This window comes from Xyrauchen texanus, chromosome 15 (genome assembly GCF_025860055.1).
Source record: "Xyrauchen texanus isolate HMW12.3.18 chromosome 15, RBS_HiC_50CHRs, whole genome shotgun sequence".
In the NCBI taxonomy this organism is placed as follows: Eukaryota; Metazoa; Chordata; class Actinopteri; order Cypriniformes; family Catostomidae; genus Xyrauchen; species Xyrauchen texanus.
In genome coordinates, this window is record NC_068290.1 from 26576082 (window position 1) to 26593844 (window position 17763).

General features: G+C 47.0%; 1 protein-coding gene across 2 annotated transcripts in view; it reads right to left on the minus strand.

Moving 5' to 3' along the window:
• LOC127655693 (voltage-dependent calcium channel gamma-7 subunit-like) overlaps window positions 1-17438 on the minus strand; it is a 31934-nt gene extending 14496 nt beyond the window's left edge. The window contains exons 1-4 of one of the 2 annotated variants that reach the window (XM_052143631.1): window positions 17319-17438; window positions 3068-3263; window positions 2431-2517; window positions 2203-2343 (exon numbers count right to left, since the gene is read on the minus strand). In XM_052143631.1, the coding sequence (XP_051999591.1) occupies window positions 2203-2343; window positions 2431-2517; window positions 3068-3263 (424 nt within the window). In that variant the 5' untranslated portion in view covers window positions 17319-17438. Of the gene's footprint in view, window positions 1-2202; window positions 2344-2430; window positions 2518-3067; window positions 3264-16613; window positions 16722-17318 lie in introns of those variants that run through there. The other variant, XM_052143632.1, reaches the window with a different exon arrangement.
• Between the last annotated feature and the right edge of the window lie 325 nt (window positions 17439-17763).

The window sequence follows — 17763 nt, forward strand, 5'->3', positions numbered from 1 at the left end:
ACATTTCATAGCCACCTCATCTAACAGTGCTATCAGTGCACTATCTTTATTATTTAATAGCTTCTCTGAAGTACTTTTATCAACCTAGAGTAGTCTGGATGCCCATTACATATTCAACAGAAGGCCGATAGAGAACGAAAACAGAAAAGGACAAGTAAAAAGGTGTTTTTCAAGGGCAGCCTGTCAGGAAGTCTGCGCTGCAGGATGAGAGAGGTGTGTTAGATAAAGTTGAAGGTCTTTTCTAGCCATGTGCAAGGTTGAGGCAGTGATGCAGTAAACAACAGGGGCATCTGCATACAAATAAGTTCTCCATTCAGAGAGAGTTAGGGTAAGTCCTCTCCCTGCAGTCGTTTATGAAAATGCTATTTCATTAAAATAAGCTACATTCATATCATTTCTGAGTTTCCAGGAACCATGCTATTCAAGAAAACAGATGATTTACAGCACCTCGCGTTTGAACAGCTCTCAACAAATGTTATATTATTGTATACATAATCATACTATGTACTCTATTAATATAGTATGATTATGTATATTCCTTCAAAATAAACTTCTGTGGTAAATCTGTCAGTAAGATTACTAACCAGTCATTAATGTTTGGGGTCTGAGGTAAATTTCAGATGTTTAAGAATTTTTAAGTAAGCTACAAGAGACGCAAGCAGTTAATGCGTCAATGCCTAGCATAGTTTAGCTCTATTGCTTAATTCTCTATAATGAGCATGTTTTATGTTTTATAAACTTGCTGACCTCTGCTGGTACAGGACTGAATTGCATGCTCAAATATTTTAGGTGTTCTACTGGGAAATAAGAGAGGGATAGAGCTGTCACTATTGACTGATGAGTTTAAGCTTCACATTTACATAATATGGGATGAGTCTAGAATATTTGTATAAATAAACTGATGACTTATTTCTCTGTACTAGAGCGTTAAAACATGACATGAGAAAATCACAACACAACATTTGCAACCATACAGTGAGAGCTGTCATGTGTCAGTTATACCAAATAAATTATACATTTTATAAAAGTGAAATATAGTACTACCATTAAAGAAAGTGTTTCACCACAAACCAAAAAGTTCCAAAAAGTAATAAACAATAAACAGATGGAGCATTTCATGCTCAAACTCAGGATTAAGATCTGAGAAGACTAATTAAATACAGATGGTACTGCTGCATTCTTGTGACTAAAGAACACAAAATCATTACACATCTAATCCTCCTCAAAAAAGGATCTGCATTAGTTATGATATTAACTATTAAGTTTTTAAGAGAAATTTCGAAAGAGACAATTAAAAGCAATGTTCCTCAAGGCTTCTTTGTAATAACATATTTACATTATAACTGTATTATATCCAAAAGTGTGATATAACCAGGGGTTAACCACACACACACACACACACACACACACACACATGTTGTGTTTCCATGTTTTATGGGGACTTTCCAAAGACATAATGGTTTTTATACTGTACAAACTTTATATTCTATCCCCTAAACCTAACCCTACCCCTAAACCTAACCCTCACAGAAAACTTTCTGCATTTTTACATTTTCAAAAAACATGATTTAGTATGATTTATAAGCTGTTTTCCTCATGGGGACCGACAAAATGTCCCCACAAGGTCAAACATTTCGGGTTTTACTATCCTTATGGGGACATTTGGTCCCCACAAAGTGATAAATACACGCTCACACATACACACACACACACACACACACACACTTGGAGCACTGGTTGCAATTGATACTGACTTGTGAAATAGAATGTAATGACAAAATTTTTTTTTTTTGATCGGAGGTGCCAGAACTCCCCAATTTAACCCCTGGATATAAAATGTCTAAAAAGAAAGTGAAGTTTGGAGGGATAATAAAGACTATTCTCTATCCACTAATCCTACCCCAACATCTGACTCTCACAGAAATCTTTTTTGCATTTCCATTAAATCATTATTTAGCATGTTTATTAAGCCACTTCCCTTGTGGGGACTGTTGGCTGCTACCCACATTGTTGGTGATTTCAAGAGACCCCAAAATGTAGGCAGATCAAAACACACACACACACACACACACACACACACACACACACACACACACACACACACACACACACACACACATGCAAATCATTGCATGGCACATATTCAGAATTATCCAGCTAAGAATTGGCAGAGAGTGTCAACAGCACTCAGTTTCCCACTACCTGAGAGGATGAAGAAGATTCCAGAAATGAAAGCCAGAATGGTGTGTTGTGGACGGATGTGGCCCACGTTACTGATGATGAAGGCCATGAACACAAAGAGAAGAGACACCATAGGGAAGGGCGTAGCTGTCCTCACCATCTCTGCCAGAACAGGGAATACATGTGTGTGAGAGTTGGTTGTACAGATGTAACAAGTAACTTTGTTGTGATAAAGTGACTTTCACTCACTGAGGATATTTGCTGTGTTTTCTGTTGTAATTTCAATCTCTGGTTCCGTAAAATACTCAGAGGCGACACATCTACCTTTCTCTGAACCTAGGAAAGAGAGAGAGGAGATATATTAAAATAATATGAATAATAAATGAAAGAAAATAAGGATATAAATAAAAATGTGACTATGAGAGGCACATTTTAAACACAAATTCTTGTTTAAGTATATATACTGCTCAAGAAAAAAAAAGTGTTCAAATATACTGCTGTGCAAAGGCAAACCACAGTAAATTTAGTTGGCAAGAAATCAGGTATCTTAGACTGTGATCTGTCCTGTGACAGACAGTTTTTGCTCATCTGAGCTCAGATTAAAAGAAAACAGTGTGAGAATATTTTATAATCCACTTTTGGCTGGAAAATCAAAAACTTTGAATTCGTTTTTCTTTGTTTCAGTGTTGCCATAGTTACTGGTTTTGGCTTTAAAGGGCAGTAGGTTTGCTGCTATAACTACTATACAGCATACTACATCCTCCTCTCTGTCTGTGTGATAACACAAAACACCACAACACCAATGTATATATGATCTGTACGTTACATATGTATTTATTATAAAACACACTCTCCAGAGTGTGTACGCAGCTGTATGTGTCCTCACCTGCTATGAAACATACTCTCCAGAGGCCAGAGTGCAATGCCATCTTGACATCGATTGTTTGGTTCTGCTGCAGTACGATGCCCTCCTCCATCAGCAGCCAATAATCTGTCGCCACGGCAACCCCCACCAACAGCAGTCCGCACGCCCCAAACACTGTGGAGAGCAGAGTCAGAACCCTGCTGCTGCAAGAGCTCATCTACACACAGACACCATATGCATACAACAAAAGAGAGAAAACAGTCAGTATATCAGAAGAGAACAGAGATCCGCAGCCATACAGCAATAACATTAGGGATATTCAGAATATGTGTAATGGAGAGGGAAACTGCACCATAAAAAAGAGACTTGTGCTCAACTGTTATTTTTCTTCAGTTCACAAGTAAAATGGCAAAGAGGAGTGTAAAAGATCAGGAGTGACACCAAAAGTGATATCCCGTGAGTTTCTCTGTGGCATTAATCAACCAATCACACGAAAGGTCAAAGTTCACCTGGCTTAAGGGGTGGCAGTCATTGAGGCAGAAAGTGAAACATTATTGGCAGGGATTCAAATGGCACAAAACACACATCACGCACACATACAGAGCCATGACTCATGGCTTTACTGTGAGACACATCACAAACAGACGTGCACACACACAGTATTATAAGTAAACACACACCATTCTTCCCCACTAATTCATTCTGGCATGCCTTTGCAATGCAATTCAGTGTTCAGAGGCAATGGGATGCTTTTTGATTTATGCTTTAAAAAGGAGGCAAAGAGAGAGAGAGAGAGAGAAAGAGAGAGAGAGAGAGAGAGAGAGAGAGAGAGAGAGAGAGAGAGAGAGAGAAATTAATCTACCTCAAATCAAAAAGTGTATTTATTCTTGGTGAAAAAGTCAAATGTGCCAAAATGCAGCAATATTTGTAACATTCTGCCAATAACTGAGGTACAATGATCTTTAATCTCCCTGAACACCCACACCACTCTGTTTAGTGTTTTGTTGTGCTAAAACAATTTCACCAACACAACTATATAAATGCAATTACAAAAAAAATCCAATAACACTACATTAAAGGTGCCGTCACTCTTCTCTTCCTGCTCCATTCACTCCCATTAAAATGCCTCCAAATTCCTGAGAAAAGAAATACAAGCTAATGCAAAGAAATTTAGCACTACTCTACGAAGGAAAGCCCCAGTTTGGTGAACTCTGAACTCTGGATCTAGATGATGAGAAGACATGTGACAAATAGAAACATCACACACTGACCTCTTGACTCAATTCAAAGGTTAAATACATTATTTAAAAGCTGTTGGTCTTATTGTTGCTGGAAAGTGAGTAAAGTGTTCATTCTAACATTTTTAATATACTGTAATATTTTTTGTTCCCCTTCTGTCACTCACTCAACATTGTGTCGATGTAGTGACACTAGGGGTCACTCTTAGGAGCCCAAAAACTCTTTGAAATGTTTGAGAAAAGGCCAATTAGAATTGGCGAGTAGAATTTGCATGCCACTCCCCTGGACATACGGGTATAAAAGAGAGCTGGATTGCAGTTCATTCAGATTTTTTCTTCTGAGACGGCGGTTGTGTATCAGTGAGCTGAATCCACTGCTGTTCCAATTCACCTCTAAAGAAGTATTTGCTGTTGGATAAATGCCACATTTTCGCGGGTTGGATGAGATTTCGATCGCTGCATCGGAGACTGCCTTGGTGATGTCAGACACAGAGGACTCAACCGGGCTGGCGCCTTCGGGTGTGCCAGGTCAGTCTGACGCCGATGCGGAGCTGACCATCATGCTTGCCCGGGCCGCCGTGAGCGTCGGGCTAGAGTGGAACCCTCCACCCGCCCCTGTGCACTTGCGGCTTGACGACTGGTTCTTCGGGTTAGCGCGCCGCTCGCGGACACGCCCCCTCCAATCCCCTTCATCCCGGAGGTGCATGACGAGCTGATGGGGTCGTGGAAGGCACTTTTCACTGCCCAAACCCGATCCTTCAGCTCGAGGGTTATGCTGCGATTCCCCAGGTGGATAAGGCGATCACGCCACACCTGTGCCCTCTGAACGCCACCACCTGGCAGAGTTGCCCGGCACTCCCTTCCCAAGCCTGTAAGACTACGTCGTCTCTGGCGACCAAAGCCTATAGCGCTACCGGTCAGGCTGCCTCTGCCCTGCACACTATGGCCCTCTTACAGGTCCATCAGGCCAAGGTGCTAAAAGAGCTGCATGAGGGGATTTCTGATCCCGATGTGCTACAAGAACTGTGCTCGGTGACCGATCTCGCCCTCCGTGCGATGAAGGTCATGGCACGTGCACTCGGGCAGATGATGTCCAATCTCCTGGTCCAGGAGCGCCACCTGTGACTGAACTTGGTTGAGATAACGTTTCCTGAATGTGCCCATCTCCCAGGTTGGCCTTTTTGGCGACAACGTCGAGGACTTCACCCAGCAGTTCTCGGTGGTTAAGCAAGAGACATCTTGCCCTGGCATGGTTCAGGAGTGCACACACTATCTGTTCCAAGCGGCTCCTCCCCAGCCTGAACCAAGCTCTCAGCCTTGGCATCTCAGCCCCCCTCTGGGGAATGACGCCCCCTCATCTCGCAACCCACTGCTAAGACCACCTAGAGGGTTCCTAAGCGCCCCTGAGATGGGAGACCTGAGGAAGGAGACGACTTCTGGAACTCTGGCAAGCAGACCGCTCCATCCTCCGGTGGAGGACCAGGACGAGAATCTTTTGTTCCCCTTTTCTTTTATGTTCTCCACACCCCACACAGTCTGCGTTACCCACATTTTCAAAAAAAGAGCAGTTTCCTCTCTTTTCGGGTCACACCACTGGTGACTACTTTTGCCGTCACCTCAACGACATGACACCGAGTGTGTGCAGCCAGGGCCTCACGAAGGCAGCTCTCCACCTTCACGTGTCCTACTGCACCACATAAACCCACCCCCAGGTACATTGGATGTGATCCTTCCATTAGTGCCCCTTGACCGGAGTTTGGGCACGTGGCTATCGCTTTCCAACCCATCGTGCTGGTTGGCCAGAACCATCCATCTCTGCTATTTGATTCAATTTGTCGACCACCCCGGTTACGCTGCATTCACTTTGTGTTAGTGAAGGGCAAGAACGCCACCGTCCTAAGTGCAGAGATCGCGGCCCTTCTGTAGAAGGGCGCGATAGATCCTGTCCCTCCAGCCGAGATGAGGCAAGGATTTTACAGCCCTTACTTCATCATTCCGAAGAAGGGCTGTGGGTTGTGGCCAATTCTGGACCTGTGAGTTCTGAACTGGTCCTCGCTTAGACTCCCGTTCAAGATGCCGACACAGAAGCACATTTTGACGTGCATCTGGCATCAAGATTGGTTTGCGGCGGTAGACCTGAAGGTCTCGATTTTACCTTGACACAGACCCTTCCTTATCAGAACAAGGTACTCCCCTTCGGCCTGTCCCTGTCCCTTGCGTCTTCACGAAGGTCGCATAGGCAGCCCTTGCCCTGTTAAGGTAAGTGGGCATTCCCATACTTAATTACCTCAATGATTGGCTGATTATTGCACACAGGCTTCGGGTCAACTGGGAAAAGAGCAAGCGCTCCCCAGTTCAGAGCATTTCTTTTCTCAGTATGAAGTTAGACTCAAGTCGCAATGTTAGCGCGCCACACAAGTGAGCGCACGCAGTCGGTGCTGAAATGCCTTAACTTATCCATGCAGAGAACAGCGGTTACACTTAAATACTTTCAGAGGTTCCTGGGGCATATGGCATCCTCAGCGGCTGTCACAACGCTCAGGTTGATGCATATGAGACTGCTTCAGCACCGGCTTCAGACTCGAGTCTCAAGGTACGCATGGCACCATGGCACACATCGCATGGCTATCACGCCTGCCTGCCACCGCCTCTTCAGCCCTTGGACAGACCCTGCTTTCCTACAGGCTGGAGTCCCTCTACAGCAAGTGTCCAAGCATGTCGTGGTTACAACAAATGCCTCCAAGTCAGGCTGAGGCGCCGTGTGCAATGGGTTCCTGGACAGGACCACACCTATGTTGGCACGTCAACTGCCTTGATGTGCTGGCAGTACAGCTCGCCCTGCGGATTCTTTTAGCAGACAACTGCAGCGCAGCTGGCTGGGAAACACCCAATACCTTCGAGATTTTACAATCTTCGGGTTGAGCCGGTTTCGTCTCGTGTACTTTCAGGTGCGAACAGGTGAGTTTTGTAATGCGGGGCAGCTGGCCGTGTGCATCGCTTGCGTATAGCGCCTTTCCCCTCCACGAGGTGAAGCGTGCTTTCTTCTCTCCCATGCATGTTCACGATCCGTGAACCCTGGATGTCCTTCCTTCTGGCCCTCTGACTCATGAATTCAGTGGAGGAATTCGTAGTTGGACCCAGTATCTGTGCTAACATGCCCTATACTGAGGTAAGTGCTCCACAGGTGGAGGTTACCCTGATCAGAGTCGGGAACTTTCGAACGCTCACAACAAGCAAAAGATGACGACAAGCAAAGTAGCTGCTGCTGCGGAGTCTCAACTTAATCTTGTCAAAAAGAAAAGTGGAAAAAGCCAAGTTTGGAAATTCTTTGGATTTGAGGCTGATGAAAATGGAAACATCATAGATCAGCAAAAACCTATTTGTAAATGGTGCTTTCACAATTTTCTGATGAAAGGAGGAAACACATCAAACTTAATAAAGTACCTGAAAGACAGACAACCAGATTTATTCAAGCAAATAAAGCAGGTGAGTTTAAAAGTATATTATCATTTGCATTAGGGCTGAAACGTTTAGTCGACATTATCGACAACGTCGAAAATAAAAATTGACGAGAATATTTTTCATTGTCTAATAGCCGTTTGATCTCATTTAACGTAACATGAAATCACATTAAACTGTAATGATGAAGCGTGAGAGCAGCACTGCAGTTCGCGCCTGACGGAGGAGAAGAATTACACAGATCACAGTCCAGATGCACTCTAAACGTTCACAGCTTCATCTTATGTAGATCCCAAAGTATTAGGGAATTATTAAAAAAAAATTCTAATAAATTCAGAAGCACTCTCGTTGTGGAATAAGCGGAGCCGGAGCTCTTTAAAGGAAATATGCGTTACATCTTAAATGCAGTTATTTTAAATAAAGTGTTATAGCTTTATTTAAGTTCAAATAATAAAGAAGCAGCTCATGTTAATAACTATAAACTCAGAAACTGGCATTTCTCTGTGTGGTCGGTGCCTCTTCTATGAGTTGCGCGAATGTTCCGATCTAAGGGGGAGAGATTGAAACTGCAGCCGGGAGAGACTCTGCCTCGGGGATGCTCATCTCTCGAGCGCGGACGCTTAATGCAGCTAGATTAGAATGCGATGGCTCGTGACTTATTTAATCATAATATATGTCACTGTGCTTTTATTATCGTGAAGAAAATTGGCAATATGCAGCTTTATTAATATGAGAGCACTTTGCGCATTAGTTTGGAAATGTTTTTTTTTTTTTTCATTCTATTGTATGCTGTTTATTTCGGGTTTTTTTTGTAGTAAGTAAAAGTTGAAGCAAATCTTATATATGTGTTCAAAAATACTTTAAGCATACATTGTACAGTTTTGTTATAATTCAAAAATAATATATTTAACTTGAAGTGTTGCTCAATGGTATATTTTTGTTCTTAGCTAAGCTGTTAATTTGTTAACTTTGTTAATAAAAGAGTGTTGTTCAGTAACCTGTTTTAGTGTTTTGCTTTGGTACCGAAACATTTACCAACATTTGAATGAACCCATTGATTCTCAATGTGATAATGCACAGTAAATATAGGATTAAATATTAAATTAATTATGAAATATTGTTAACTAAGGAAAAATGCATTAAAGAAAACTTTAGTTCCCCTTCTGTCGCTCTCTCCACGTTGTGTCGGAGAAGCGACACTAGGGGTCTCTCTTGAGTGCCGATATCCACCTCTGATCTATGAAAAAAGGCCAATGAGAGTTGGCAGCCGGTATTTGCATGTCCCGCCCCCGGACATACGGGTATTTAAGCGGCGCAAATACGGGAGTTCATTCAGAAAATTTCTTCGGAGCCGATGGTCTGTCTGCAGTTTGCTGCCAGTTACACACCACTAACGTTCCTGTTTCCTCTGACGATCTGCATGCTGTTGGATTTGACGGCGCACAACAGCGGCTTTGTCCTACTTTGCACGGCGTGCATTGTTGCCCCTGAGCGCTTCGACAGCGCAGACACACACACACACATTGTGTATTTAAAAGAGTAAATTCCTATTAAAAGAGTAATTTCTCTAAAAGAGCAAAACACAGCGGCGGTGAACGTCCTTTTCAGGACGCGTCTTTTTCAAGATGCCCTTCCGCCCCTGTGTTGTTCCTGGATGCGGTAGAGTGCTCTCCGCTTCAGACGGCCACAGGCGCTGTCTCGTGTGTTGCGATGGCCCTCCTGCAAGTCCACCAGGCCAAAGCACTCAGAAGCATGCATGGGGGTGGACCTGATCCTGATGTGCTGCAGGAACTGCGCTCAGCGACCGACCTCGCCCTGAGAGCGACGAAGGCCACAGTGCAGGCACTCGGACAGGCGATGGCCACCCTAGTGGTCCAGGAACGCCATCTCTGGCTCAATCTGGTCGAGATGCGTGAGGCTGAAAAGAACCGCTTCCTGGACGCACCTGTCTCCCAGATTGGCCTTTTCGGCGACACCGTCGAGAACTTCGCCCAACAGTTCTCCGCGGTGAAGAAGCCGATGGAGGCCATCAGTCACATCATGCCCCGCCGCAGACCTGCCGCTACGGGCCCCGCCCCGTCTGCCCGCCGAGGGCGTCCCCCTGCGAAGAAACCAGCTCCTGCTCCGCCTCAACCCGGGCCCAGCTCTCAGCCCCAGCGTCGAGCACCCCGCAGGTGGTGAGCGCCACCTGTCTCACGAACCCCCTCTAGGACCCGGAAGGCTCCCAAGTGTTCCTGAGACAGCCGACCCAGAGCCAAAGACGTTAGCTCCGGAGGTGGTAAGACCGCTCCGTCCCCCGGTGGAGGGTCGGGAGGAGAATCCTTTGTTTTTTCATTTTCCACACCCCCTGACGGAGGCTGTGGTACCCACATTCTCAATAAAAGAGCTATTTCCTTTGCCTCTGGGTCACTTGGCCCGCAAATGCCGTTCTCACGGCAATCTGCTTTCAGATTACGACAGTCCCGGTACACCGGACGCGGCGATCCCGCCTGCCCACGACTGTCCCCCGGCCGGCCGGTTCAGACGAGTCCAGAGGACACCAGCATCAGACCTCCTCCTCAGTCACGAACCCGCCCCCTGCCGGGTGCGCGGAGCAAGGTAAGTGCTTTGAGTCTATTCTCAGCACCTCAGCCTCAGGCCGCAATGAAGCCGCCCGACGCTGAACTACCTGTTCCGCCCCGCTGCGAGGCCCCGCTGGGTACATCCAAAATACTCGTCCCTTTGGTGCCCCTAGTGCAGAGCTGGGAAGCGTGGCTTTCGCTTCCCAAAGCATCACGCTGGCTGCACCGGACCATTCGACTCGGTTACGCAATTCAGTTTGCCATTCAGGGGCGTCCGCTTTTCCGCAGTACACGGCGAGCATGCCAGTTCCCTGTGCACGGAAATCGCGACCCTCTTAGCCAAGGGCGCGGTAGAGCCCGTCCCTCCAACCGAAATGAGGAAGGGTTTCTACAGCCCTTACTTCATTGTACTCAAGAAAGGCGGCGGCTTACGACCAATCCTGGACCTGCGAGTTTTCAATTGGGCCTTGTTAAAACTGCCGTTCAAAATGCTCACGCAGAGAAATATTCTGGCTGGCGTTCAGCATCTAGATTGGTTCGCAGCGGTAGACCTGAAGGACGTGTACTTCCACGTCTCAATTCTGCCATGACACCGACCCTTCTTACGGTTTGCGTTCGACGGCCAGGCGTTTCAGTACAAAGTCCTCCCCTTCGGCCTGTCTCTGTCCCCTCGCATCTTCACGAAGGTCGCAGAGGTGGCCCTTGCCCCGCTACGAGTAGCCGGCATCCGCAGAGACCAGGTGCTCCGGCACCTCAGCCGTTTGGGGCTTCAGGTCAACTGGGAAAAAGCAAGCTCACTCCGGTTCAGAGCATCTCTTTTCTCGGGTTAGAGTTAGACTCAGTCTCAATGACAGCACGTCTCACAAGCGAGCGTGCTCAGTCGGTGCTGGACTGCCTCGCTTCCTTCAAGCCAGGCACAGTGGTCCCTCTAAAACTTTTCCAGAGGCTCCAGGGGCATATGGCGTCCTCCGCGGCGGTCGCGCCGCTGGGGTTGATGCATATGAGACCACTCCAGCACTGGCTCCAGACTCGACTCCCGAGACAAGCATGGCACCACGGCACGCATTGGGTAAGGATCACCCCCGCCTGCCTCAAAACACTCTGACCCTGGACAGACCTCTGGTTTTTACGGGCAGGAGTGCCCCTGCAGCAGGTGTCCCGACGCGTTCTGGTCACAACCGATGCCTCCCGGTCCGGGTGGGGTGCCGTGTACAGCGGGCACGCAGCAGCGGGCCATTGGAAAGGGGCCCTGCTGTGTTGGCACATCAATAGCCTGGAGTTGCTGACCGTCCTTCTTGCTCTCAGGAAGTTCCTCCCGTTAGTTCGGGACAAACATGTCCTCATGAGATCAGACAGCACCACGGTGGTGGCGTACATAAATCGGCAAGGCGGCGTACGCTCCCGCCACATGTCACAACTCGCCCGCCGTCTCCTCCTATGGAGCCAGCAGCGACTCAAGTCGGGGCTGCACAAGTACGCATTTCCCCCAGTGAGCCTTCTTGCACCGGTGCTGTGCAAGGTCAGGGAGGACGAGGAGCAAGTCAACCACTCGGACTTGGTTCTCGGAACTCAGAATTCTCGCAACAGCTCCTCCCTGGCAAATTCCCCTGAGAAAGGACCTCCTCACTCAGGGACGCGGCACGCTGTGGCACCCGTGCCCAGACCTCTGGAACCTCCACGTCTGGTCCCTGGACGGGATGCGGAAGAGCTAGCCGGCTTACCGGCGACCGTTGTGAATACAATCAACCAAGCCAGAGCCCCCTCTACCAGGCACCTTTACGCCCTAAAGTGGCGCTTGTTCGCAGATTGGTGTTCTTCCCGACCTGAAGACCCGCAGAGATGCGCGATCAAGTCAGTGCTCCTGTTCCTACGGGAGAGGCTGGACAGGAGGCTGTCCCCGTCCACCCTCAAGGTGTATGTTGCCGCCATTGCCGCCCACCATGATCCTGTAGATGGCAAGTCTTTGGGTAAGCACGACCTGATCCTCAGGTTCCTGAGAGGCACTCGGAGGTTGAATCCCTCCCGGCCAGGCCTGGTTCCCTCCTGGGATCTCTTGGTAGTCTTGGCAGGACTCCATAGACCTCCCTTCGAGCCGCTTGAATCAATTGGACTCAGGGCCCTCTCTCTCAAGACGGCCCTGCTGATCGTGCTCGCCTCTATCAAGAGGGTCAGGGACCTGCAAGCGTTCTCTGTCAGCGACACTTGCCTGGAGTTCGGTCCGGCAGATACGTCTGTGATCCTAAGGCCGCGACTGGGCTATGTGCCCAAGGTTCCTACCACACCCTTCCGAGATCAGGTAGTGAACCTGCAAGCGCTGCCCCGGGAGGAGGCAGACCCAGCCCTTTCGTTGCTATGTCCAGTGCACGCCCTGCGCATTTACCTGGACCACACACAGAGCACCAGACGCTCTGAGCAGCTCTTTGTCTGCTTTGGGGGACGGCAGAAAGGGAATGCCATCTCCAAACAGAGGCTCGCCCACTGGGTTGTCGACGCCATCACACTGGCTTATCACACCCAGGCCGTGCCCCTACCCTTGCGGGTCCGAGCTCACTCAACAAGGGGTGTTGCGTACTCGTGGGTACTGGCCAAGAGCACCTCCCTAGCAGACATCTGTAGAGCCGCGGGTTGGGCAACATCCAACACCTTCGCGAGGTTTTACAACCTCCGTGTTGAGTCGGTTGCGTCTCATGTTTTCTCAGGTCCGAGCCCGTAGAACTCGGTAACACGTAGACCGACCGGCCGGGTGGATCGCTTGCGCCCAGCGCCCTTTTCCTGACGTCAAGGTAAAGTAGTGCGCCTTCTTCCCAGGGCGCCCCACTCCGAGTCGGGCCCCTGGTCGATTCCTCCCCAGCCCTCCGGGTCCGCGGTTCAGCGGAGGAACTTGCCGACCCAAGCCACTGCAGGTACCCTGATGGCTACCCTGTACTGGTATAGGTGCTCCACAGGTAAGGCCTCCTGCGCGGACTCCCCCTGTGTGTAATTCCACGGTTCTGTCCCCTTATGAGCGGACCCCCGTGTCTCCCTTAGGCGGTTACAGCTGCCCCGGTCGCCGTGCTGTAGCAACTTCCCCCTTTCGAGGCTGGATCTACCACAGCACCATACTTTCCACACGAGCCCTATGACGGCCGTGTGACGTGTCTACCACTTTTCCTCCCCAAGAAAAAGGGCAGGTGTGTTCTCCGCAGGGTCTGGGTAAGACCCCCTTCCCTATATGCGTGTAAGGGCCCCGGCCGTGATTGCTCTATGCGAGAAACATAGAGAGAAAAGAGGCCCAGCCAGGCTGGCCCGTTCCCATGTTGGCAAACATGGCCTTGTTCCCCTCCCAGGGTAACTAGAAGGATTCCGATGTTCTTATGGGGCATTGGGGAAGGGTACGTGCAGCCAGGTACAGACGATGCGCGGCACTGGATGAAATCCCTGCCCGCCTCTGTATCGGCGGTTCACGTACACGGTTCAGCACATGGCAAGATTGGAATGGGTCCCCTAGTGTCGCTTCTCCGACACAACGTGGAGAGGGAACGACATGTTCCCGAGGGAGGGAACGACATGTTGTGTCTTTCCTCCGCCATGTCGCTGAACCGAGCCACTGTTGTGGCCGGACCATTGTTGGCTCCTCAGAAAAATCCTGAATGAACTCCCGTATTTGCGCCGCTTAAATACCCGTATGTCCGGGGGCGGGACATGCAAATACCGGCTGCCAACTCTCATTGGCCTTTTTTCATAGATCAGAGGTGGATATCGGCGCTCAAGAGAGACCCCTAGTGTCGCTTCTCCGACACAACGTGTCGTTCCCTCCCTCGGGGAACGGAGGTTACATACGTAACCAAACGTTTACATTGTGTTTAGCAGTGTGGCGTTTTGCGATAAACCACTCAAATTTTAAACATGGCATATCAGAAGAAACCCGAAACTCGAATCTTTTGACAGATTTCAATGTAAAAACATAATTAGGTTTCTTATCAGATGTAGTTTTGTTGCTGTTTCTTCCACAGACAAACCCTGCCATTGTTGGCACCATGCTGTTTGGTCACAACGACTCCATAATTTAAAAGTGTAACCCTTTACTAACAGCACAGAGTCTCCTGAACTGAGATCAGTCGGTTTAAAACATATTTAAATTATGTGTTGCGTATAGCGAAGCCAAAATACAACAGCAACGCATGTGTATGTGGGGTCGCACAAGGTTATAAACATGAAGAGTCTCAAGAAAAATTACATAATCCCTACTTTTAATCTCACTAAATTTTTTTTTTATTATTTAATTTATCAATTGTCACACATTATACATACATTTCTGCATATACATGGTGAAATTATTTATTTTTCACATATCCCAGCTAAGCTGGGGTCAGAGTGCAGGGTCAGCCATGATACGGCGCCCCTGGAGCAGATAGGTTTTAAGGGCCTTGCTCAAGGGCCCAACAGTGGTGTCTTGGTGGTGTTGGGGCTTGAACCCCTGACCTTCTGCTAGCCTTAACCGCTGAGCCACCACTGCCCTGATATAAATATGTAGTCTATTTTGCAATATTTTGCAACAAAAATCTAGAATTAGGGCATGTTATGTTGTTGATTAATACTGGACTAGGTATTATAGGAATATAGGACCTATAGGACTAGGAATAGGTGTATTAATACATTACATTTATAACATGTAAGTAAAATACTCACTATAAGCCAAGTATAAGATGAAAATTGCCCTTTTAATGCATGTTGCTATTACAGCATATAAATGATTTATAATGCATTTGTAAATGACTTATTAGTCGTTAATGAACCCCTTTATAAACGGAGCATTAATGTAAAGTGTTAAAATAGCACTTTGGAGAGGAGAGGACAGAGAGATAGATAGATGGGGGGAGGGGGTGGGGGGACTGCAATGACGAGAGGCCAAATATGGGGCAGATGACTAAAAATGGCATGTCTGTAGATGTCAGAACATTATGAAATGTGCTCTCTATGTGAAATGTGCAAGATGACCTCATGCACCTCTAATTCTCCCAGAGCAATGCTACAATCAATTCTTAATTAATGAGGGCTGTGCTTTATCTTGATTGTGAATGTTTGGATGCAGCACTGGTGAAAACATAAAAAGGTCTTTTTAAAGCAAAACATGCATCTGTGCTGAGCTCGTACAGTGGGGTTTTGTCCGGTCATTTGCTTTCTGCCTATTTAAGGGTTACAATTTGACAAGTGAATAATAACACGAATGCTGTCATTCAGTTATGGGCACGTTGTTAAAAGAATATGTTTCCTGTCGCTCTGCGGCTGCTACTATGATGACTTTCATGATAGAAATGTTTGAAGATGCTGTATACTGTGTGTGTGGGTGTGCTTTTTCATGCTTTCATTTCCCGTCTGTCTTTTAGAGTTGGTGATTCAGTTCGTCACCCTAAGCAACAGGGAGAGAGGGAGAAATAGGGATAAGAAGAAAGAGTACAAGAGTGAAAAAAGACAAACCCTGAGAAACATCAGAGAGCGTCTCAGCTTCTAAAATGTATATCAGGTGTCTAGACATAATTCTCAGTGCAACACTGTGCCACGTATACAAGTGCCTGCAAATATCATACAGTTCTACCTTTTGCTATTTGTCCCAAAACAAAGAGAGATGCAACCCAGAACACCATCAGTCAACATAAAATGAACCCCAGCGTATGATAGACAGATTTTGCAATGTAATAAAACTGGCATAGAGAGAGAACTGTGCTGGTGTTGAGTGCTTTGAAGCAAACACAACAGAGGCAAAAACTCCATCTTGACCATCTACACTGAGATGCCCACATAAAGAAAGCTTTTTTTTTATTTGCAAGGCTCTTTTGCCCTGCAGCGCTTCTGCGCCCTCAAGGCTTTGTGCACTGATGTAGAAGAGAAGCAACTTCTTCATGACAAGCCCAGCCTGCAAAAGATCAACATCAAACTCACACAACAATCAGCCACTGCAAATAACTTATGCATTTTTTTGTGGGGTACACACAAGGCTATCAGCACTCAAAAGTGGCTTTGTCCTGTGTTTTTTTGGAAAGAAACCTCTGTGCTACATCAAAGCTTGAGATAATAGCATTGTTTTAACATGAACAGTGTGACTGTAAATGTAAATAAGATCATGAAGTGTGGTACAAAGCGACTTTCAGTACTTTCAAAAATACAATATCAGTCCATGCTTTCCCTGGGAATCAAACCCATGACCTTGGTGTTGCTAGCACCATGCTGTGCCAGTTGACCTACAGAAACACAAGCTTGCCCATTCGTCAAGACTTATCCATGAGTTGATGTTGCAAAAAAGTATTGTACTTACAAACTGTACTCACTCACTCAGTGTGGATAAAGTGTACTTGATCATCAATTTTGGATCTGCATCCTATTAAGTATCTCACACTTAGTTAATAAAAGGATACTTCTAAGATATTTGCAAGATAGCTGAATGTATTACAGTGAATGTGTTAACAAAAGGGGCACAGTGAGAAACAAGGACAGAGAGAGAGAGAGAGAGAGAGAGAGAGAGAGAGAGAGAGAGAGAGAGAGAGAGAGAGAGATTGAGAGAGAGAGAAGATGTAGGCTAATGTATGGAAAGACCTTGGCCCAGTACTGATGGAGTTCCCACCTACATGCCAGTGCGCGCCTCCTGGGGCACTTGACTGAGCCAGTTACAAACTACAATTCACACTCTTGGTGGTTATTATGGTTATTAACACAAACTGCTCAACAACTGCAAATGTTAGTATAAATCACTGCAATCCAGTATCCTAAACCACTCTCGAGGTTTACAATCTACAACAGACCACAAACAACCCACTTTTCTATGATAAATCGTTTCCCACATATTTTCACGAATGACACAACACGCGACGCGCTCGCGCATCTGCTGGGATTATGGAAACGCCTGTTAACGCAGTCGACACGCAACTTCTGTCCATAACACTTGACAAAAGTCTGGTGATAAAATGTGCATCGAGTCAGTCACACGTCAGTTGATAATAGTAAACAACAATGAAACAGACAGATGAAGCGCGTACTCACCCTGCCCGTGCGCGTGGAACTGACGAGTGTGCAGCGAGCGCGCAGGCACAAGCCTCACACCAGGGTGCCCGGCAAAAGTTCCCCTCTCTCTCTCTCTCTCTCTCTCTCTCTCTCTCTCTCTCTCTCTCTCTCTCTCTCTCTCGTGTGCATTTCCGACCGTTATCCTCTCCTCTTTTATATCTTCATGCCTACCTTTCCTGTTTTTATTCCAGTAAAATCAAAGTGAAGCGTGTGTGAGAGAGGGAGAGAGGGAGGGAGAGAGAGAGAGAGAGAGAGAGAGAGAGAGAGAGAGAGCAAGACAGAAACAGTGTTTGTGTGTATTTGATGTGAAAAAGAGAAAGAGGTTTGCTTTAGAAATATGCAATGGAAAATGTTATTTTGCGCTGTGTATCAATGGAATGGTGGTTTCCATGTGTGGAGGTTTTGATTAAAATTAAGTTACTCA